A 20,654-nucleotide genomic window follows, 5' to 3' on the forward strand; every position below is an offset into this window, starting at 1 on the left:
ACCGTGCAGGCGGTTCCCCGGTCGCCCAGAGTCAGGAATGCACTTTAGGGTGCAGAAGACGTGCAGATGCCTAGCGGAATGATAAGCTTGGCCGTCAGAGCCCACTTAGAATGCGGCCTTCTTGCAGCCGGCCAAGCCACGCCCCCTCTGAGAACATTCTTTGCTTTTACTGTTGGCATGACTGAGAGCGTTTTCTGTGGAAACAGCTTACTGGGATTTGAAGATTATGTTTTCCTAACATTCCGTTGTGTGAATTTAACCTTGAAGGGTTGGATTCTGTCAAAACTGCCAAATACATTTTCTTACTCATTCATATGACCAAAAGAATAGTAGATCATAGCATACTGATTAGTTGTTTGTGAGTAGTGGTAGGCAAACAGATACCTGAGACTTAAAAGAGGAACACAAACGAGTGTGGTTCATGTAATCTTCCACCAATAAAGTCCTTTAAAATAACGCAACAACTAGCAAATAGTTGTGTGGAGTGGACGCCAAGTTTCTGATTTGCCATAACATTATTATCTAAGGAGAAGGGTATTCTAGATAGCTATTGACCAGAGTGAAGGAGGACTCTCCATTCCAACTGAGGCCTTCTGACTCCTCCCCAATCAATAACTGCCTTTAGTTCCATTCTGCTTGTATAATCTGGCTTGCTTATTGTACTATTAGTTTACTAAACCAGTGCATTTCCGGTTTTAATTGTATGCTATGTAATTTATGGATTGCATGTTATACTGTTGCCAATTCGACCCTACATGAAATAAATGTAGACATCAAACTTTGACTGTATTGCCGAAAAGTGAAGGGAATAGAAAACCAACCTTTTGGTCCACTGAGTGGTTTCTCCTCACCTTCTCACATGTGGTTTCTTTACCAATACTATCTAACAGAGCTGGACATTAAGTCTACATCTTTGAACAGCCTGTCTGCCTTCCTCGCACCCCGCTAAAATGATCACACAGGTTTCTACATGTATTAAAACAATTTGCCTTTTTTGATTTTGATTAACAGATCACAAAAACATCTGCTTTGTGTTCAATTGCCATTAATCTACCTACATTTTTCTTTCAATTAATGTTTGCAAATCAACTTTAATATGTTTTTGAACATGACCTAACAGAAATGTAACCTATTTTAATAGCACAAATGGTTGCTCCGCCTCCTACTGGAGCTCCACCTCCCCCGCCAGCACCACCTCTGCCACCTCTCTTTGGTATGGGCGGTATGATAGGTGAGATTCGCATCTGTGTTGACCTAATTTCTTCTACCTTGTTTGATCAGGGACTAACATTGCCTTTCCTGGGATTTTAAAATGGTTTGCATGTACAGGTGATTTACAAATGGATCACTGGGTTTGGATATATGGTTTAAATTAACACGTTCTAATCTGAATTATTTGTTATGAAATAAATGCCTCCAACGGTAAATGAACAAGAGACGAATTAAGACCTGTCAAATTCAAGATTTATCTTAAATTGGCGAGCATTGTTGCCCATGTTTAACTTCTGGTTAGAAATTATAGCTATTATTAAAGTCATGCAAATCAAATAAAACAGTATGGGGCCCGTTTCACAAAGGACATTTTGAAAATTCTGCTTCTGCTCGCATTTTAGGAGTAGATTTCTAAATTTGTCGATTTGCAAAGAGTCCACAGTATTGAAAGAAATCAAAACTCTTTGTGTAAAATCGCTATCCAATACATCACCATTAGGTGTGGAGGTGTACCCCCCACCCATTGAAGTGCAAAACAAAAAAGAAAGCCATACTCCACCAAACACACAGATTTCGTATTACCCATGCTACATCGCAACAGAACTAAAGTCTGTTTTAACACCTAACCAAAACATAATCCTAAACCAACCAGAATTTCACAAACACTATCTGACTCGTACTATCCATCTCATAAAAAATAAAAATAAATCTCTAATAAGCCTACTTGGGCAGGCAAGGAATCTCAGTCCCAGAAGCACTTACTGCTGCTTCACCTGTCCATACTCTCGAGAACAAATCTTAACCAGTAACAACAAATAGCACAAAGATCTCAATGGATAAGTTGGATGAAAACCCAGATGCATACTATTTCCTCCACAAATGAAAATAGTGCATCTAAATGTTTGCTTGTGAATGATTGTTCAGTGAACCAAATAAATACATTTTTGATCTAGTGACTGATATCACTAGACTGTGTTTGATGGCCTGTGTTGCTCTAGATACACATGATCTGCATACTCCTGCCATCTAGTGCTGGGTCTGGAGTTGTGCAAGTTGTCTGTCTTCAAAGAAATCTTTTGAGTCATGAGATCATTCATTGTTAGATTGTTTTTTCTCCACCATCTGGTTCGAACGTGTGTGCCTCCACTCCCTGTTTCGTCTCAGTTTGGTACGATTCTTCGGTTTCTCTACTGTCCTTTATGGTATTGTTTTCGATCACGCTTCCCACTTCTGCACTACATTCCAATTTCGTCGGTTCGGACTTCGGGCACAGCCCTTATTGGCCGACCTTTCTGCATGTCACTGGCTCAATCGAAAAATAAATGTGTTTCTAATGGAACATAAACCCTTCAGGCTTTGCCCGCGTTGTCTGACCAACACCTTGTGTGCAACGTGTGCCTTTCGTTCGACCATAAGGAAGCGGACTGCTATGCATGTAAGGCATTTCACTTCAAGAAAACCCTTTAGGATCTAAGGACTCGGCGTCTGGAAATGTCTCAGAAAGCCACAGAAGACACTCCTAACCTTTTCAGCGAATAACACGCTCTAGAGGAGCGACCAACTAGGAAGAGAAGGCTTTCTCAATTTTCTAAAGCTTTAGTTCCGACCTGGAGGTAGATAAGGAGATGCTGGAAATACCATCTGGTCAGCGCATAAGTACTATGACCCCGGCCACGCTCCTCCATTTAAGCCAGCCAAAAATAATTTGGGCCCCCTCAAATAGAGGTCCCCAGGCCACCACTGCCTTTAGGCCATGGTGGGTTCTGAAAAACTGTTTTGGAGGCCCATCCCTCGGGCCCAGCGCTGAACATTTCTACGATAGCCAAGCTTTGGGCATCAACCTCTTCGGACCAAGAACATGCTTCGGTACCGGTCCGATCTTCGGTACCGAAACAGCGGCCGACCCCCATCTTCCTCGGTGCTGACTAAGCACCTCACTTCTAAGCCAAAAACCTCTGTACTGAAACCTTTGGAGCTGAAAGACTCAAAAGCATCATCGGCGTCCACGCCTCATGTGAAACCCATTATGGAAAAACTGGACATTCGTCAGAAAAAAATTTCAAAAACAGGAGGGAACTGGTTGGATCCTTGCGTGTCCGCCCCCAAAGAGGAAATTAACATTTGAGGAGGCATTTGTTATTCCTCTTCCTCCCAAAAAGAAAATGAAGGACTGTGCCAACTACCATGCCTTCCATACTATTCCTAACCTGCCTTCTCCGTCGCCATTCCCTCCTCACTCTCCACCACCACTTTTCACCTCAAGGGTCATCACACTCAGACACTGGTGAACTAGGGGGGCCATTAGGTTGTCCTGACCCTTGGGATAACTGACACAGATCCCAATACCCCAAATGATCCAGCCCTATATCCAGCTCACCCCTTCCCTTCTGAGGATACCACTTCCTTCCAACAAGTTATCTCTATCTCAGCAGCTTTTCATAACGTTGACCTGCATGAAGAATCCCTAGAACAGGACTTCCTATTTGACACCCTCTCTCCCACACAATTTTTGCCTCTGCTTTCTGGCATGATGAGACATACCGAGGACATTTTTAAGGAGCCAGTCCATGCCCAGGTCATCAACCCTCTGGTGGACAAAAAACAATAGTGCTGACTTCCGACCCCTTGTTTATCCAATGTCAAGTACCACCTGACTGCATCTAAAGAGCAAGCAGTCAGGCCACAGGGGATAACCTCCCTCCTGAAAGAGCAAGAAAACGCATAGATGCTACTGGGAAGAGGGTGTCGTCACAGGCAGTCAACCATTGGTGTATCTGCAACTCACAGCCTGCTACGATAGTCCATTGGGACGAGATTGAGGAACTCTTCCAGTACCTTCTGGAAGAACATCACAAACCGAAACTTGTCACAGAGGGACAGTCCATTACAAATCACTCCATCGCTGTGCCCTCGACGCAGCAGATATAGCAGCTAGAGGTATTAATACCAGTGTCCTTCTCAGAAGACACTCATAGCTTAGGTGTTCTGGGTTCAAACCAGAGGTCCAGCAGACAGTCTTAAATATGCCTTTTGTTAAAGAACATCTTTTTGGGCGCAGGCAGGTTCTACTCTTGATAAAATGAAAAAGGACTCTGATACAGCTAAGGCGATGGGATTGTTACAAACTTCCACATCTAAAGGCTCTATTTGTCGCCCAGCCTACAGAGGGGCATATAAATCTACCTCCACACATACTTGTCAAAAGAAACAAAATCAATCCCCCTACACCAAGGGTTATTGTAGAGGCTCCTTCAGAGGAAGTAACAACATAGTAAGGGGCACGGGTGCCCCTCCCGCATGCGGAGCAACACCCTCTGCCATACAGTGACTACCTAAACTTACCTCCAACCTTACCACACAGCAACTGTCGGGGGAAGACTACAGTTTTTGCACCATGTCTGGAATTCCATCACCATAGACAAATGTGTACTGGACATTGTCCAACATGGCTATTTTCTGGAGCTCATTACCACACTGCCCAACATTCCACCCCATACACACAGGTTATCTCACAAACATTTAACACTTCTCAAACAAGAGGTCCAAGCCCTTCTCCTCAAAAGGGCCATGGAACCTGTTCCTCTTCAACTACAGGGTTCAAGAGTATTCACCTATACTTTCTGATTCCCAAGTAGGACTGGTCTCTAATACCAATCTTAAATCTCAGACCTCTAAATCAGTACGTACTAAAGGAATACTTCCATATGGTCACTCTACAGGATGTAATTCTGCTTCTTCTTAAGCAACAGGGTAACTTTATGGCGTCACTAGACTTAAATGATGCATACCAATACCATACATACCAATACACGCTGCGCACTGCAAATACCTACAATTTATCATAGGAGACAAACACTATCAGTTCAAAGTGCTTCCATTTTGGTTTTCACTAAATGCCTGGCAGTGATTGCAGCACATCTGTGAAGACAAAATGTCCACATATTTCCTTATCTGGACAATATCCTCCTCAAAGCAATCACTCTCCAGGAGTACCAACAACACACACAGTTGACAGTGGGTCAACTTAAGAGACTGGGACTTAATATCAATGTCCCCAAGTTTTACCTTCAACCTTTACAAGTTCAACCTTACTTAGGATTAGCCTACCCCAATCCTGCTCGAGTTCAGAACTTTCAGGCAACTCTTAACCATTTCCAGCCAAACCACACACTCACAGTAGACTGTCATGCTTCTGTTAGGAATGATGGCTTATTGCATTGCCATAGTTCCCCCCTGCAAGGTTATACATAGGTCCCATGCAGCAATATCTAGCTCGCCAGTGGTCTCAGTCACCGGGTCACCTGGAATATGTAGTATTGATAGATTGCCACACTCACCTTTTTCTGCAGTGGTGAAACACTAGCCACTTGTTACAGGGGCTGCATTTTCTGGACTCTGTTCCTCACATCAGTCTTACCGGGTACGCATCACAGACTTTTTGGGGTGCCCACCTACAAGACTTGACAATACAAGGTCTTTGGGATGCCAAACACCACTCTACATATCAGCTACTTGGAGCTTAGGGAGGTTTACCTTGCACTGAAAGCTTTCCTTCCTCGCTTCTCTCACAAGGCTGTCCTAGTCCGGACAAACAATACAACAGCCATGTATTATCTCAAAAAACAGGGGGACATGGTCTACATAACTTTGACACATGTCTCAGACCATGTGGTAGTGGGCTCTTCATGACAACATTCACCTGTTATCTGAATATCATCCGGGAACAGATAACAACTATGCAGACCTGCTTTGCAGGATGCAGCAACTGAATGGGAATTCTACCCAGAAGTCCTTCTTCCCTACTTTAAAAAATGGGGCGTTTCCTCTGATCAACATTTTTACCACACCAGAAAACGCAAAATGCTCAAACTTCGCCTCCAGGTACCCACAACTACTATCCAAAAGCAACACACTATGGATGAGCTGGTCAGGAAGATTTGCTTATGCTTTTCCACCTCTTCATCTCATTGCATTTCCGGTTCCGAGGCTCAGGCAGTCATCTCTCACCATGATCCTTGTAGCTCACACTTGGGCATGTCAGTCCTGGTTCACAACACTACTAGATCTCTCAGTAGTTCCACACAAGAGGCTCCCCAACAGGCTTTAGCTTCTCACTCAGAATCAAGTATATATCCAACACCCAGACCCCAAAACCCTTAACCTCGCAATTTGAACATATATCATTGACTTTGACATTTTGCAGAGTAGTACCCAAGAAAAATTAAAGGCAATACAATCAAATCTACCCACCCCCTCCCCTGATCGCACTATACACCCACTCTAGACAGAACCATTCTAATGTTAGAATAAAGATGCCCACCAGGGTTCCACCACCCACCCCTCTTCCTGAATCCTCCCCTACGAGCCCAATCTTATAAACGCGGGTCCCGTTCTATTGGAACCGGATCTAGAAGCAATGCTCCATATTCTGCCTACCCTTTCCATATTTTAAAGTGTTTTAGGGCGCACCCCCTGGCGATGAAGGTGGATTTTCTCTAGGCCCATGTAAAAGTCCAGGCATTCTTCCATGCGGCTAATGCAGGGAGCCTTGGTGCCTTCCACGCCATCGCTATGTCTCTTTTGGCTAATTTAAGACCCAACAACAACAAGTGGCGTTTATAGACGTTGCCGCCTATCCCCTCCATAAAGTGTAAGAGCGCCAGTTCCTACGAACGAGGTAGATACCATCCCAGCACCTCTGATAAACAATTGAAAACTCCCCTCCAGAAACGATCTAAGGAGAGACGCTGCCAAACCATGTGTATTAATGTACCTTCCTCTCGTTCACATCTGAGACATGCAGGGGAGGCAATCGCACCCGCCCTCCATAAACACATACGTGTATAATAGACCCTATGTAGGTATTTAAACTCAACCAGATGCAGGCGCACCGCTGTGGCCGCTCCTCGTGGGACAGCCAGGGCCTCCACCCAGTCCTCTTCCTCCAAGGGGCCTAAATCCCCCTCCCAATCCTCCTGGAGTTTCTGTATCGTGGAGGAGCAGTGGATAACCAGGGTTTGATATATCCTGAAAATCTTATGGTCCAGGAGTTCTCCCATAAAAACGTTGGCCTTCAGGGGACTAAACTCAGCCAAAGACTCCAATCCCGCCAGACTGGGTAGCAGAGCATGTCGAAATGGCAGGTACTTTTAGAATTGGGACCTTGAAACTCCGCGTAAAGGTCCTGGAAGGATTTCAATACTGGACCCCTTATGACATCGCCCAGGTCCGATATCCCTGTGTGATCCCAGCCCCGAAATCCCTGCAAGAGAGCTAGTTGTGGCAAACACCCATTATCCCAGAGGGGAGTCTCCAGCGTTAGTGTGTTCCACTACCCCATCCTAGGCAATGCCTGCCTCCAGATCTGGAACACAACCTTCGTTGCCGAGGGCATTGATCCCCGCAGTGATGCAGAGTATAAAACCCTGTGTAGCGAGTGATCTCCCAGGAGCCACCTTTCGACTGCGTATGCCAGGTCCTCCCGATCGCCATACCACCATTCATTCAATACAAGCAAATGAGATGCCTGATAATATGACAGGATATCTGACGTCGCCAGTCCCCCACAATAAGTGGATAAAAAGCACGTCCGCAGGGCCACACCTACCTTGCCCCCGTCCCACAAGAACTGCCCAAGAGCCGCATTTACCTGCCTAAACCAACGGGGGAATCGGATATGGGTGGTTCTGTAACTGATATAGAAGGCAGGGAGCGCGACCATCTTAAATATGGCTGATCTGCCATAGATAGTGGCATACGGGACCAGGTCCTAATATGTTCACATACTCGCTCCCACAGCAGTACCAGGTTGCGCTCCCAAGCAACTGCTGGCACATGTGTTATAAATACCCCCAAATATTTAAGTCCTCCCGCCGCCAGCTGGATCGACGATGCCCAGGTGCCTGATTCTTCCCTACCTCCGAGCATCCACAATGTAGCCTTGCGGGGATTCATATAAAGTCCAGAAGTCTCCCCAAAAATGTGCATTATGCGCAGGAGCGTGGCCCCGTTCTGTCCACATTTGTGAGGAAGACGTCATCATCCGCATACAATGCAAACCTGTCCGACAATCCCTGAGCCCATTCAAAGCCCTGGATCTGTGCGTCCATTCGCACCCATGCAGCCAGTGGCTCCATCACAAGGGCAAATAAATATGGAGACAAGGGGCATCCCTGCCTCGTTCCCTTCCCGGAAAGTGGCATTTTTAGTTGCCATTACCTCACTTTTGCGTGTTAGTGAGCTCCAGGGTTTAACCCTAGAAGAACCTATTTTCCAAATTCATAGAGACAAAGGAGTTCTTCGTTCCAATCCTAAATTCCTACCTAAGGTAGTCCCACTATTCCACCCTAGTCAGTACATTGAGCTCTCAGTTTTTTTTCAGATTCAGTTGCAGGAAGAGTCCTTCATACCTTACATGTCTAAAGAGCGCTCATATTCTACATAGATAGAACGAAAACTTTCAGGAAAAGTAAACCACTTGTTGTAGCCTTTTCTCTACCCCATAAAGGAAACCCAGTATCCAAATCAGGCATGGCCAGATGTTTAGTCAAATGTATTCAGATGTGCTACATTAAGGCCGAAAGAACTTTACCTGTTTCACTCCGAGCACACTCCACTCGTAAAAAGGGAGCCACCATGGCCTTTCGCTGAAACATTCCCATAGCTGACATTTGTAAGGCAGCTACATGGTCTACACCATGCACCTTCACCAAGCATTACTGTGTGAATGTTGTAGCTCACCTACAAGCCAGCGTAGGTCAGGTAGTGCTATGTACTCTTTTTCAAACTACTGCAACTTCCGTGGGCTATCCACCGCTTCTACGGAGGTACTGCTTTACAGTCTATGCAGAGCACGTGTCTACAGCCACACATGCCATCGAACGGCTAATGTAACTTACCCTGTAAGCATCTTTTTGTGGCATGTAGAGCTGTAGATTCAAAGTGCCTTCCATCCTCCCCAGATGCCTGGGGCTGTTGTAGTTACTTTATATATTTGCATTTCCCATGGACATCGCTTTCTTACTCGGTCCTTTCACACCCACCTGATGGAAAACAATCTAGCAATTGAGTTGATGCCGATGAGTAATATTACCAAGAGGAGTCACTCAACCTCGTGACTCGAAAGACTTCTTAAAAGAAAACAATTTGCACAACTCCTGACCCAACACTAGATGGCATGAGTATGTATGTAGAGCATGTGAATATACCGCACTACATGCCACGAACAGATGCTTACAGAGTAAGTAACCTAATCCTTACCACTAAAACCTGAGTGGGGAAATATGTTACCTCAGTACAATATGAAGCTATCCCCCTTGATATCACATCTCATACCAAGATGAAAATGGAGGAGCCCTAGCGATTGTCTTTATTAACACTCGAACAATCACTAAGTTGGAAGAGGTGATTAAACAGGGTTGTAAAGCCTTTCTTGCTAGATGAAGATCCAGCCTTACTTTCACTTGCTGCTTCCTCTTGCTCTGCCAGTTTCCCCTGAACTGAGCTTTTGCTGATGTTTTCTTGGGCAGAGTTTCAGATCTATTAACAAAACTGTCCAACATATCTATGCTTAGTGCCCTAAACATCTAGCTTGATAAACCAAATCTGCCTCAACTAAATGCTATCATATTAGCACTAAGTACACACAACTTGCAACAGTTTATCTCTGGACCCACCCACTTAGCAGGTCATACATTGGATGTATTTACTCCAACCCAGAGCTAACCACTGTGCAACAAAATGTGCCTGTTAATTGACCAATCACCACATCATTCCTGCCTCGTTCAAGATCCCAATCAACTAAATCCCAGCACTGCACTACAACTTGCAGACAATGGAACAAACTAAGCATGCAGGAGTGGCAATCTCAATTAACATTACTCAACTGAAAATAATAAACTCAGTCGAAAATCTCTGAATGGATTACCTCAACATTTCACATATTAATTCCAAAACCAACTTCAAAACAAGGCAAAAAAGAAGGCATCTTGGATGAATGAAGAGTAGAAAAATATTAAAGGAAACATCTCAACACTTCAACACAGATGGAACAAGCCCAAGAACCCTCAAGACAGAATGTGCCTACAGACACAATAGAATGTACAAATCATACATTAAAATAGCCAAAGTAAATCCACTGCCAAAGCAGGATCGACTGCTCCAAGTGCCCAGCCAAGAAACTCAATAAAGATTCTATCAATTTCGAAATCCAGAGAGCTGTCGAACATCCACACTTCTTTCACAAGTCTTCTGCAATAAACTAGCAACTCATCGTCTAAACAAAGCTTGACACACTGGATTCTTATCTCCCAACTGAGAGAAATGACTGCTCCCCTACTATACAGGCAAACACAATCAACAGATACTCAATGTCCATCTATTTCAGCCTTTTGTAGACATTATAACCTCAGAATTTGAAGACATACAAAAAGCTAGCAGCCGATCTGTCCCATGTCCACTTATTTTCCAAAATATTCTTCAGTCAACATCAACTTCTGTCAGAGTCAGAAATATTGTCAGTAACTCTTTAAATACTGGAATCTTCCCAGAGATATTAAAACAGGCATATATATTTTCACTAAAGAACAACATAAACCCTGAAAACCCCAACAGCTACAGACTGAATCTCTAATGTACCTTACTTTAGCAAACATATGGAGAGGGCAACCTTCCTTCAGATCTCTGAATTCATTAGAAGAAAACTAACTATTCTCAGACTGGCAAACAAGATTTCACCCAGGGAGGGGCACCTAATCTTCCTTCATCGCAGCTCAAGATCACCATAAAAAAAATTAAGTTGATAAAAATGGTGTAGCTGCATTACTACTATTGGACCTTCCAGAAGCCTTTGACACAATACTCTGAGACCTTGGCATAGATGGCAGAACATATTACCTCTTTTCAAATCCTTACTGCATACAAACAGGAGTTTCACAAGGATCTATCCACTCACCTCTACTTTTTAACACATACATGGAACCACAACTAAAACGTATCAAGAGTTCCAAACTCATTTGCTACAACTATGTGAATTACACAGAGTTCTCAAACTGGGATACCCTAAGTGAATAACTACACCTGCCTCATAGCTGTAGATCAGTGGAATTGCCTTAACTGAATTATTTAAAAACTGTAGAAATTACCATGTATCTTTCTGGTTTTATGAACTGGTTTCCCTGCCAAAAATAATAACAATCCGAAAAGATATCAGAATGTTCTTTGACTCTTCTCTTTCCATGAGTGTAAAAATCAACATTCCACAGAATGAAAACACATGGAGTCATCTTTCCACATCTTGGATTCCCTCAAACGGTACAAGCTATATTGCCACCCATACTCTTCAAACTTGACTATGCTAATTTACTATACCAAAGTATTCCACTCTCCTGTCTGAAGGCTAGAAAAAATGCAAAGCTCAGCAGTAAGACTACTTCTAAATGTAAATATTAAAACCAACATCTCTCTGGTCCTGAAGGCTCTTCATTGTCACCTATTAGAAAGAAATTTGTATTTCCAATTACTGTGCATCATACACAGAGCTATTCGTGGCAAAGGACCAAAATTAATTCAAGCAAAATTACAAAATATTCCCAACCTCGGAACAAGCATTTCAGACCTTCCTGCTTGCAGGAAGAAAACTATTGGTGAGACTACTTTCTCAGTTCAAGCAGCCAAACAATAGAAATCCCTAACTGCACAGATCAGAGCCACTGAGAATCCCTAGAGTTCATAAGGATGGTTACCACCTGGTGTTATGTGATTTAACAAAGAAGCCACACATTCTCATTTTCTACCTGCAGACAGATACCATCCAGGACCACTTAAGATCAAGAAAGTTCTAAATTGGCATAATCCCTTACAAACAACAACTAATAACAGGGAGATCCACTTCCCCCAGTAACCTACTGCTCATGCATCTATCTCAGACAAACACATAACTGAATGATCAATGCAAACCCCAGGGATTGTCTTCTCAAAATTTCACCAGACAAACCTGAACGATCCACTATCTGACCGTACCACGTTACTCCATACCCAAGTTTAAATTAAAAAAAGTACTCCGTCAATTTCAATAATGTTCAATATTTATGTAAAAAAAATAACTGACAGAAATTTCCAACGTCCGTCTACAGCCAGACGGGACAACCAAAGACTCAACAGCATATTTATCCTGCCGACTGGTAATCCACTTTCAACCTTTTCGGGGGCAGACATTATACTTCCCAAAACTGCATCATATTTCAATACTCCAAAATAAAAAAAACCTGCATATGAAAATTAACCTGATGTGCAGCTATTGATTATTCTCTTGCCTACCTTTCTAATTGAGTGATGCCTCCTTTTACTCCACCCTTAGCCTGCCTCAGTGCCTCTGAGTGTACCCTACTCTCTCACAGGCCTGCCATTTTACTCTCCACTATATTTCAGTAAACTAACCATATCCTCTCCTTGCAAATCAGGCATTCCTTTTAAGTAACCATTCCTGTAACACTTAAACTTTTCCAAGCTAACCACTCTTCCCACTCACATAAGTCATAATTTCTCCTTTGTAACCTGTTCTTGCAGTCTCGGAATATATGACCTGCTCCACTCTATCTACATGTCCCATGTTTTTACCAACTGGCATGAACTCTCCCCAATTATTACACCTAAGTCCTAGTGCTTAATCCACCTTGATAAACTTGAGAGAATGCTTACATTTCCTCGGACCACAAGGTTAATGCAATACCCTTAAAAATTACAACAATAAAAAACAATGTGGTTAACCACTAACTTTGGGATACGAATAGATTGCTACCTGCCATGAGGCACTTCATTGCCTCATTGGGAATAGTAAGCGCTATACAAGTGAAATTAAAATACAATACAATACTTGATTCTGCCTTTCACCAGAAAACTTTCATGTACACTTCGTAGGTGGGAACCTTTGCAAAATTTTGGAGAATTCCTGCTGAGTTATGAGTTGGTGGATAATCACTGAACTTTGAAGGGCCATGCCTCTTGACTATTCAGCCCCAATCACTCCTGCATTTACAAATACCACAAATGCACTTTGCTGCCAGATTTCACATATTTGTATGCAGTTTACAAGAGTAAAATGTGATTAGTTTTGATTCTTTCAACTAAAATGCAGGATTCACTCACTCTTTTCTGTTTCCATGCACCAAAATGCAACATAGGTGCCAAAGAAGTTTTTTTAAATTAGACCCATAGTGTCTGCTTTGGCCTATAATACATAGAAAATCCAAGGTTCATTAAAAACAACAATGGATCTTGTCAAATCTGTAAAAAGAATGGTACATCTTTGAGCTTTTTAAAACTATAGGCTATGAGATGGCAGGTAACCTATGTGCAAGTGCTCAATTGAACACTTCTTTTATAGGTACAAAACTAATGTTGATTCAGTCTTCAACCCATATAGCTTGCAAACGTGTGAGCATCATGGGTAAGGTTTTTAGGACCCAGCTTCAGAGAACATTCTTTGTAGTTACCTTTTTCATGACTAAGGGAGGGTTTTCTGTGGAAATCTAACTTGCTGGGATGTGAAAATAGTAAAGTGATTTACTGACCGTTTTAGTATTAGAGATCCCTTTGGAGGCTTGAATCCAGGTTGAATTTCCAAGTACATATTCCGATTTTCTTGCCCATCAATTGTCTTCTTTTGAGCAGTGATGGGCAAAATGATAATGGAGATTTCACAGTAGAACAGCTGCAATGCAAATAAGTATGCTTTGTGTAATCTTCCACCAATATAGTGCCATGAAAGAATGCATCCTTTAGCTAATTATGTGAAGTGGGCCCCAAGCTTAAGTGTCTGATTTACAATAGCATTACTATCCAAAGAGAAGAGTATTCCAGGTAGGTATAGACCAAGGTGGAGAAGGGCTCTTTGTTTCAAAGTGCTTCTGACTCCTCCCCAATCAGTATCTGCCCGGAGTTCTGTTCCCGCCTGGATAGTCTGATTTAATTACTGTGCTGCTGGTTACTAAACTAGTAGGGTTCCTGTTTTAATTACATGCTGTATAAACCAACTTGTTCATTCATGAAGCAACATTGTGAAGGGAAAAGAATACCGTCTTGGGAACCACCTAGCTCCTTTCATCTGGTTCTGTCGCATTTGTTATCTTTAACCATTCTAGCTAACATTCTTAATAACTGTGCACCGAGTTTTGAACTTATAGCAGCTACTTGATCTTCCTCTCCTCCTTCTAAAATGATCATGTAACCGGCTACTGCTTTTATTAAAACAATTATCATTACACATCCGCTCACGAAAGCATGGAGCTGAAGTTTGTATTTTGTTGCCAGTAATCTACACATTTTTGTTCCCTAGAACTTGCTCTTGTTTGAGTAACATATCATTAATGTGAAATAAGCTGTTGGTATCTGCTTTTGAACATGATCTAACAGAAATGTGAACTATTTTAATAGCACAAATAGGTGCTCCGCCTCCTCCTGGAGCTCCACCACCCCCGCCGGCACCACCTCCGCCACCTATGTTTGGGATGGGCGGTAAGATAGGTGAGACCAGTATCTGTGCTGACCTGAATTCTTCTATGTTGTTTGATCAGGAATTAACATCGGGTTTTGAAAAATGGTTTGCATGTACAGGTGATTAAAAATGTGATCATTGGGTTTGGATCAGTGGTTTTAATTAACAAATTCTAACATGAACTAATTTGTTTTGTGATGAATGCCTCTGAAGGTAAATACACAAGCGATGAATTGAGAGCTGTAGAAAAGTAAAGATTTAGCTTAAAAATTGCTTTCGTATCTTATCTAATGATCATTTTAAAAACAATCCCTGGAGTATTTAAAGAAATCCGATAGTTGTGGATTACTTGGGTAACTTGAGTGCACAAAATGTATTGATCCCGAGTTTTCACAAGAATTAACGATTAATAAAATTAGATTTTTATTAAGGAACTTAATCTACTCGAAAATATTTTTTCTTTTGTGGCGTAGCCCCTTCCTGTACAACCAGTTTAGGGGAGAGGATGTGGCCTTGCAGCTAGAGCGGTCAAACTCGTTGGGGAACCGGATTCAAGTCTCGGCAGGGACACACTCAACATCATGTGATTCTGGGCAAATCACTTAAGCTGCCCGTGCTTAACAAAAATGAATGTGTCCTTGTGTAAAGCAACTGGTGCATGTGTAAAGTGCTCTGATACCTGAAACCTTCGGGTCAAGTTCGCTCCATATAAAACTCCGGGGGAAAAAAGTGTAGGAGTTTTCCTCACCCTGGAATCACTTCTGCCTGTGACAGAGGTAAATTTATGTAGGCTTCCAAGGTAGGAAACTGTTTGCACAATCAAAAAACATACTTGCAGTGTTACAGACTTGGGGCTATTCCCTGAATTTTGCAGGCCCATACCTCCTGGGCCGTTCAGCCCCTGCCCACAGCTCAATCCTGCATTTATATATGCCGTAGCTCCACTTCACTGTTGATTTTCAGTACTTTCATCCAATTTACTAAAACACAATTCCACAAGTTTTCATTCTTTGAATCTACACCCAAAATGTATTCGAACACATTTCTGTTTTTGGGAGTGGAAGTGAATCATAGGCGCAGCAAGAGTGCTTTGGCCAATAATACAAGGAAAATCCAGGGTTCTTTAGAAACTAAAATGAACTTTGACTAACCTGTGCAAAGATACATAAACCAGAAATGAACTCGGCATCAAGGAGAAATTCTAGGCATCTGTAGTGAACCGTGACATCCAGTGAAAGATAGCCTTTGGGTTTTCAAAAACCATAGGCTAGGGGATGAGATGAAAGATATGTACAAGTGTGCCATTGAACACTTGTTATATGGACAGAACTGTTGGAGATTGTCTTTGTTCCATATATCTTGCAAGAGAACATCATGGGTAAGGTTTCAGAGAACATTCTTTGCAGTTACTGTTGTCCTGACCGAGCAAGTGTTTTCTGAGTAAACCACTTATTGGATGTGAAAATAATTAGATGAGTTTAACTCATCTTGTGGTGAACATAACTTTGGGGGATTAGATCCAGGCTGCGTTTCCAAGTACAGTTTCCTATTTTTTTACCCATTTATCTGACCATAAAATAGTAGTTCAAAGGGCACCGATAACTTATCCGCTTGTAAGTAGTGACATTCAAAACTGTTATCCGAGACTTCAGAGTAGAAGATTTCAATTCTGACAGTTAAAGATAACTTTGAATTCTTTATTTAAATTCCTCAAGTTGATATTAGTAATTCAGCGAGCTTGAGGTCTTTACCAAAAAGTTCCATTGCATCGGTCATCCTTAACGTTAACAATTCGGTTAATTGAGAAGAATATGTGACCCAACTCACTAAATTGTAAAGTGTTTCTTCACCCTACTTCGATGTCTCAAGTACCACTGGAAATTCTAAATTCCATGTGAATAAGGAAACTGTACGAGGTCTCAAACAGCCAGTGATTTTGGGTTTTTTCAGAGTTGATTTTGGCATGCGTTTACATTATTATCATTAACTTAAATTGTTAGGGTTAACATCTTGGTGAAAGCTTTTTTTTTTTTAAAAATCGTATTGGCTTTAGTGATCTGAAAATGTCGGAATTTATCATTTGGATCAGCTGTGGAGTGAACACTCCAGAGCATTTTAATTTTTATTTGCATTGCTCATGTTTTAATTATTATTCCCAAAGGACTGTTCTGTGTATTTGAAAATAGCAGGATTCATGAGGTGGCAGAGTACATAGTACTTAGTTACTCAACAGATCTCATCCAGTTTCTAGACGCCAGCTCTTGGGTTGCAGTGGAGACTGCTTCCACTACCTCTGTAGGAAAGAGGCCAAGCATGCTGGAAGCTTTGCTGTCAACCAGAGGAAGCTGTATTGTTTGCTAAGATAGTTGGCATGCAGCGCAACGATGGAAATCTGCATCCAGTATTACTATCCGAGTAAAATTAATCCGCACTGGTAACTTCCAGCTTTAATTGACGGTGCTCAGGTCTTGGTCCAGTTTTCATTCCTCGTCGATTCTTCCTCGCAGGTTTTGGTAACTGGTATCTGGATCCCTGTGTATAAAGTTGCATTGATTACCTGAATTGTGACTCGAACAGGCTTTCACTGCAGCCAAGTTTGTATGCCTTCTCAAGCCAACAATAAGATTGTTCATTTGACAATTCTTTTGTATGTCAATTGTTTGCTCATTTGGTGTAACGTTTTCTGTGTTGTGTTTTCTGAATTTAAAAGTAAGCATGGGGTTTGGTTTTTCTGATGTAATGTATTTTTGATTTCAGAGTAGCATTCAAGGAAATGATATTGTTATGCTTTTCTCATGCAACTCTAAACAGTTCAAAATATTTCAAATGTTCACGACTGGTCTGTTTTCTGCACTCTGTTCTGCAAACAATGCTTAAGCGGCTCTGTCTGGGGCTTTGTGGCTAATTCTTTACAGTCGGCACTGGTCCAGCTCCGGGTTCCCAGTATGGCACTGGCACTGGCACTGGCACAATGACCAGGCAGATCTCCCGACACAACTCTACCACTTCTTCAGCTTCTTCTGGTGGATACAGACGGACTCCCTCTGTGACTTCTCAATTTTCTGTTCAGCCTCATGTTAACGGCGGGCCTCTTTATTCTCAAAACTCAAGTAAGCCTCTATGCTTTTCTGCTTTGCAAGCTTCCCTGAAACATTCTGTATTCTAAGCTGGAAAATCTATGTCTGTATTAGTTATAAAAATTGTTTGTGTGTGACTTATGTAGAATGAATAAGCAAACCTAGCTACAAAGCAAACTAGTGCTCGACACAGTGAAGTACACGGAAGATGGAGAAGGGAATTGGAGAGGGTTGGGGAGGAAGGTGCTGAAATGAGGCTTACAGGGAGGGTCCTGGGGGAGGAGAGTAGTAGAGCTGATAGTGGTGTGATTGTAATTGGAGGGAGTAGGTACTGTTAATATATAGTGCCTTCTTAAATGCAGTTAATTAAATTTAGATGAGCTAGATGAGAGGTGCAACTTAGAAGCTGCCTTGTGCGACATAAATAGTACGTAAAAAGTGTCACCCATCAGTTAATTACTGTATTTGAAATCATATAAAATGACTCCCTTGAGTAATAAAAACATAAAAATGTATGGTTTGGCCATCCAAAAAGACGTAAATTTGCTTTTTTCCGGATCAGTAGCCTTTCAGGATCCTTCTTGCCAGAGCCTCACCCTCCCAGTATTTTACTTTGCATCCCAGCACCACAGTTTGAAAGTCACTGATTGTTTGGAGCATTTTGATGCAATTATAGAAATATTATTATGCCTTTATAAATCAGGGCCTTGGATCTCCTGAATAGTTGATCATATTAGTATGCCCTACTAGTTTGTCAGGAGCCATCAGAATTGTTCTTTGTGGAATGCAGTGTTAGTTCCACTATAGCTTTCAGAAGGCAGGTGTTTACATGCCTGTAGACACTGTAAAAACTGGAGCACCCTGGTACCCAAATCTTACGTGAGGGTAAAGTTTGGATTCAAGGCTATGAAAACTGGTCATATGGAACAGTATTTTTAGTCCATGCTATACACTGCAAATGAATTAACACTGAAGGAAAATATTGTTTTTTCACATGCTTGTTGATCTGCCTCGAGAGCTAAAGGCATGCATACATTTTTGTGTGTCAAATTGTAGTTTTCTTTTATTGTCTCTTTCCTTAAAGACACATTGTCCATCACTGTTTTCGAGTAATATCTTGCTTGGGCCCGTTTGTAGAACTCCGAACATGCTTTCTTTTCATGCATGCTCCATTAACAAGGCTTGCAATTATAGAATGTCTGTTGATGGCAGATCGCACTTTGCACATTTGCTTAAGATTTTTGTGCTATTATTTATTCATATCCTAGTAGCCTGACGCTAATGGTGCATTGCCACTGAAAAACCAATTTACGGGAAACTATAATATTTCATCATTTTAAAGTTGTGGAATTTGGTGTTAAATTACTTAATGGGAAATTAGGAGAATCACAAATTAAAACCAGGAATATGTTTCGTTCACAACTTCTGATAAACAAAAGAACCACAGGCTGTCCGCTGTTCAGGCCCTGAGCGAAGGTAAACCTCCCAAGAAGAGAAGGTTTGGTCGGCAGCCATTAGTAGCATTGAAGATCGTACATACCAGATTGATGAAGCTGAGGTCACTAGTTCTCCTATTATGTTATGTTCATAAGATTGATAGAGTGAATGGCTACCTCAGCAGCGTGGCTTCCCTCAGAATAAGGGTATGACGCAACAGAGAAAAACAAGGGGAAGGGGTACGACACAGTATCAAAAACAGTCCCTTGTTTGCATGCTGAGAGTTTGGATCTGAATGTGTAACATAGTCGTTCTTAATGGTAGCGGTGTTCCTTCTCTTCTATACTGTGTTATGTTTTGTAATGTTATTGTAGTTTATAAGTGCAGCGCAGACTGAGAAAGTATCCTGGCGTGAGATAATAAGGTTGGGAATAATCTGCATTCCTGTGTAGAAAGTCGGGTCGCTAAGGCTTTTCAAAAAGGAGGTAGCTGTTCTAACAATGTTAAAGAAATATGCAGAAAATATCAAAGCTCAGTTGCTCAACTGAAAAGGCCCTGCCGCCTACTCCTATGTGATAGAACTTGGGAACAATGATCAAAGGAGCACCAGCGCACCGCAACTTATTAGCTGGAAGATAATAGTGAAACTTACTTTGCAAATAGTGAGTATCACAGCAATGAAGAACATGATGGACAAGTAAAGAGATTTAAAAGTCGCCCATTTGGAGATGGGCAGTAAGCGAAGAGTATTCGATGCAACCGAAGCAGAACACAAATTAGGCCATTGTCTTGTAGCAGGATTCTGAATGTGTTGGAGAAGTTTCAGCAGCCCAAAAGGAGAGCCCCGAAAATGTTGCGCAACAAATGCATAAATGAGAAACAAGTGATAGAGAAAATAATGACTCTTATAGCCAAGGACAGTTTGTCGTTGAAGGGAAAGATCAAGTTTTACGCTGCAGCATATGGAACTAACACAACTCACAAGCAGGGTAGCCAAAAGCCATGGGGAAGGACTTGAGGAGACTTGTGCCCAGGAAAATACCCAGAACCTTTGTATTGTCTGTGTTGAATTTTAAAGAATTGCTGTCAGATATGACACGACTGTCAACATGCAGGCTTGAAATAACACACATGTATCAGTATCAGAGGTGTTTGTATAAACTAATGTGTGTCATTCCCATATCTCATGATGTCACACCAAAAGAACAAATCAATTGGGCCAGCTGAGAGAGCGAGATGCGTGTGTGTTGAGCCTGTGATGAGCCATGCGGGACTCCCTGCAGTGAAGCCTTAAAAAAAGAGCGAAAACGTGGCTAGTGAATCTGGATTCAAGATAAGACACAATCCATTGTAAAAACAGATCCTGAATGAGTTGAGACTGGGTTCCGCACGGCAGAGGGATGAATCAAGACCGACCTATTTCAAAGTTGTCGAGG

The 20,654-nt window shown here is 42.0% G+C and overlaps 1 protein-coding gene across 21 annotated transcripts in view; it reads left to right on the plus strand.

The window, feature by feature from the left end:
- ABI1 (abl interactor 1) overlaps positions 1-20,654 on the plus strand; it is a 295,046-nt gene that overhangs the window by 243,568 nt on the left and 30,824 nt on the right. For 4 of the 21 annotated variants that reach the window (XM_078663410.1, XM_078663413.1, XM_078663409.1 and 1 more), the window contains 3 exons: positions 1,142-1,231; positions 14,644-14,733; positions 17,620-17,814. The exons of 3 other annotated variants lie outside the window; for them this stretch is intronic. In XM_078663410.1, coding sequence (XP_078519536.1) covers positions 1,142-1,231; positions 14,644-14,733; positions 17,620-17,814 — 375 coding nt within the window. The remainder of the gene's footprint in view (positions 1-1,141; positions 1,232-14,643; positions 14,734-17,619; positions 17,815-20,654) is intronic. 14 more of the 21 variants (XM_078663412.1, XM_078663415.1, XM_078663414.1 and 11 more) reach the window with 4 other exon arrangements.

This window comes from Lissotriton helveticus, chromosome 10 (assembly GCF_964261635.1).
Source record: "Lissotriton helveticus chromosome 10, aLisHel1.1, whole genome shotgun sequence".
NCBI lineage: Eukaryota > Metazoa > Chordata > Amphibia > Caudata > Salamandridae > Lissotriton > Lissotriton helveticus.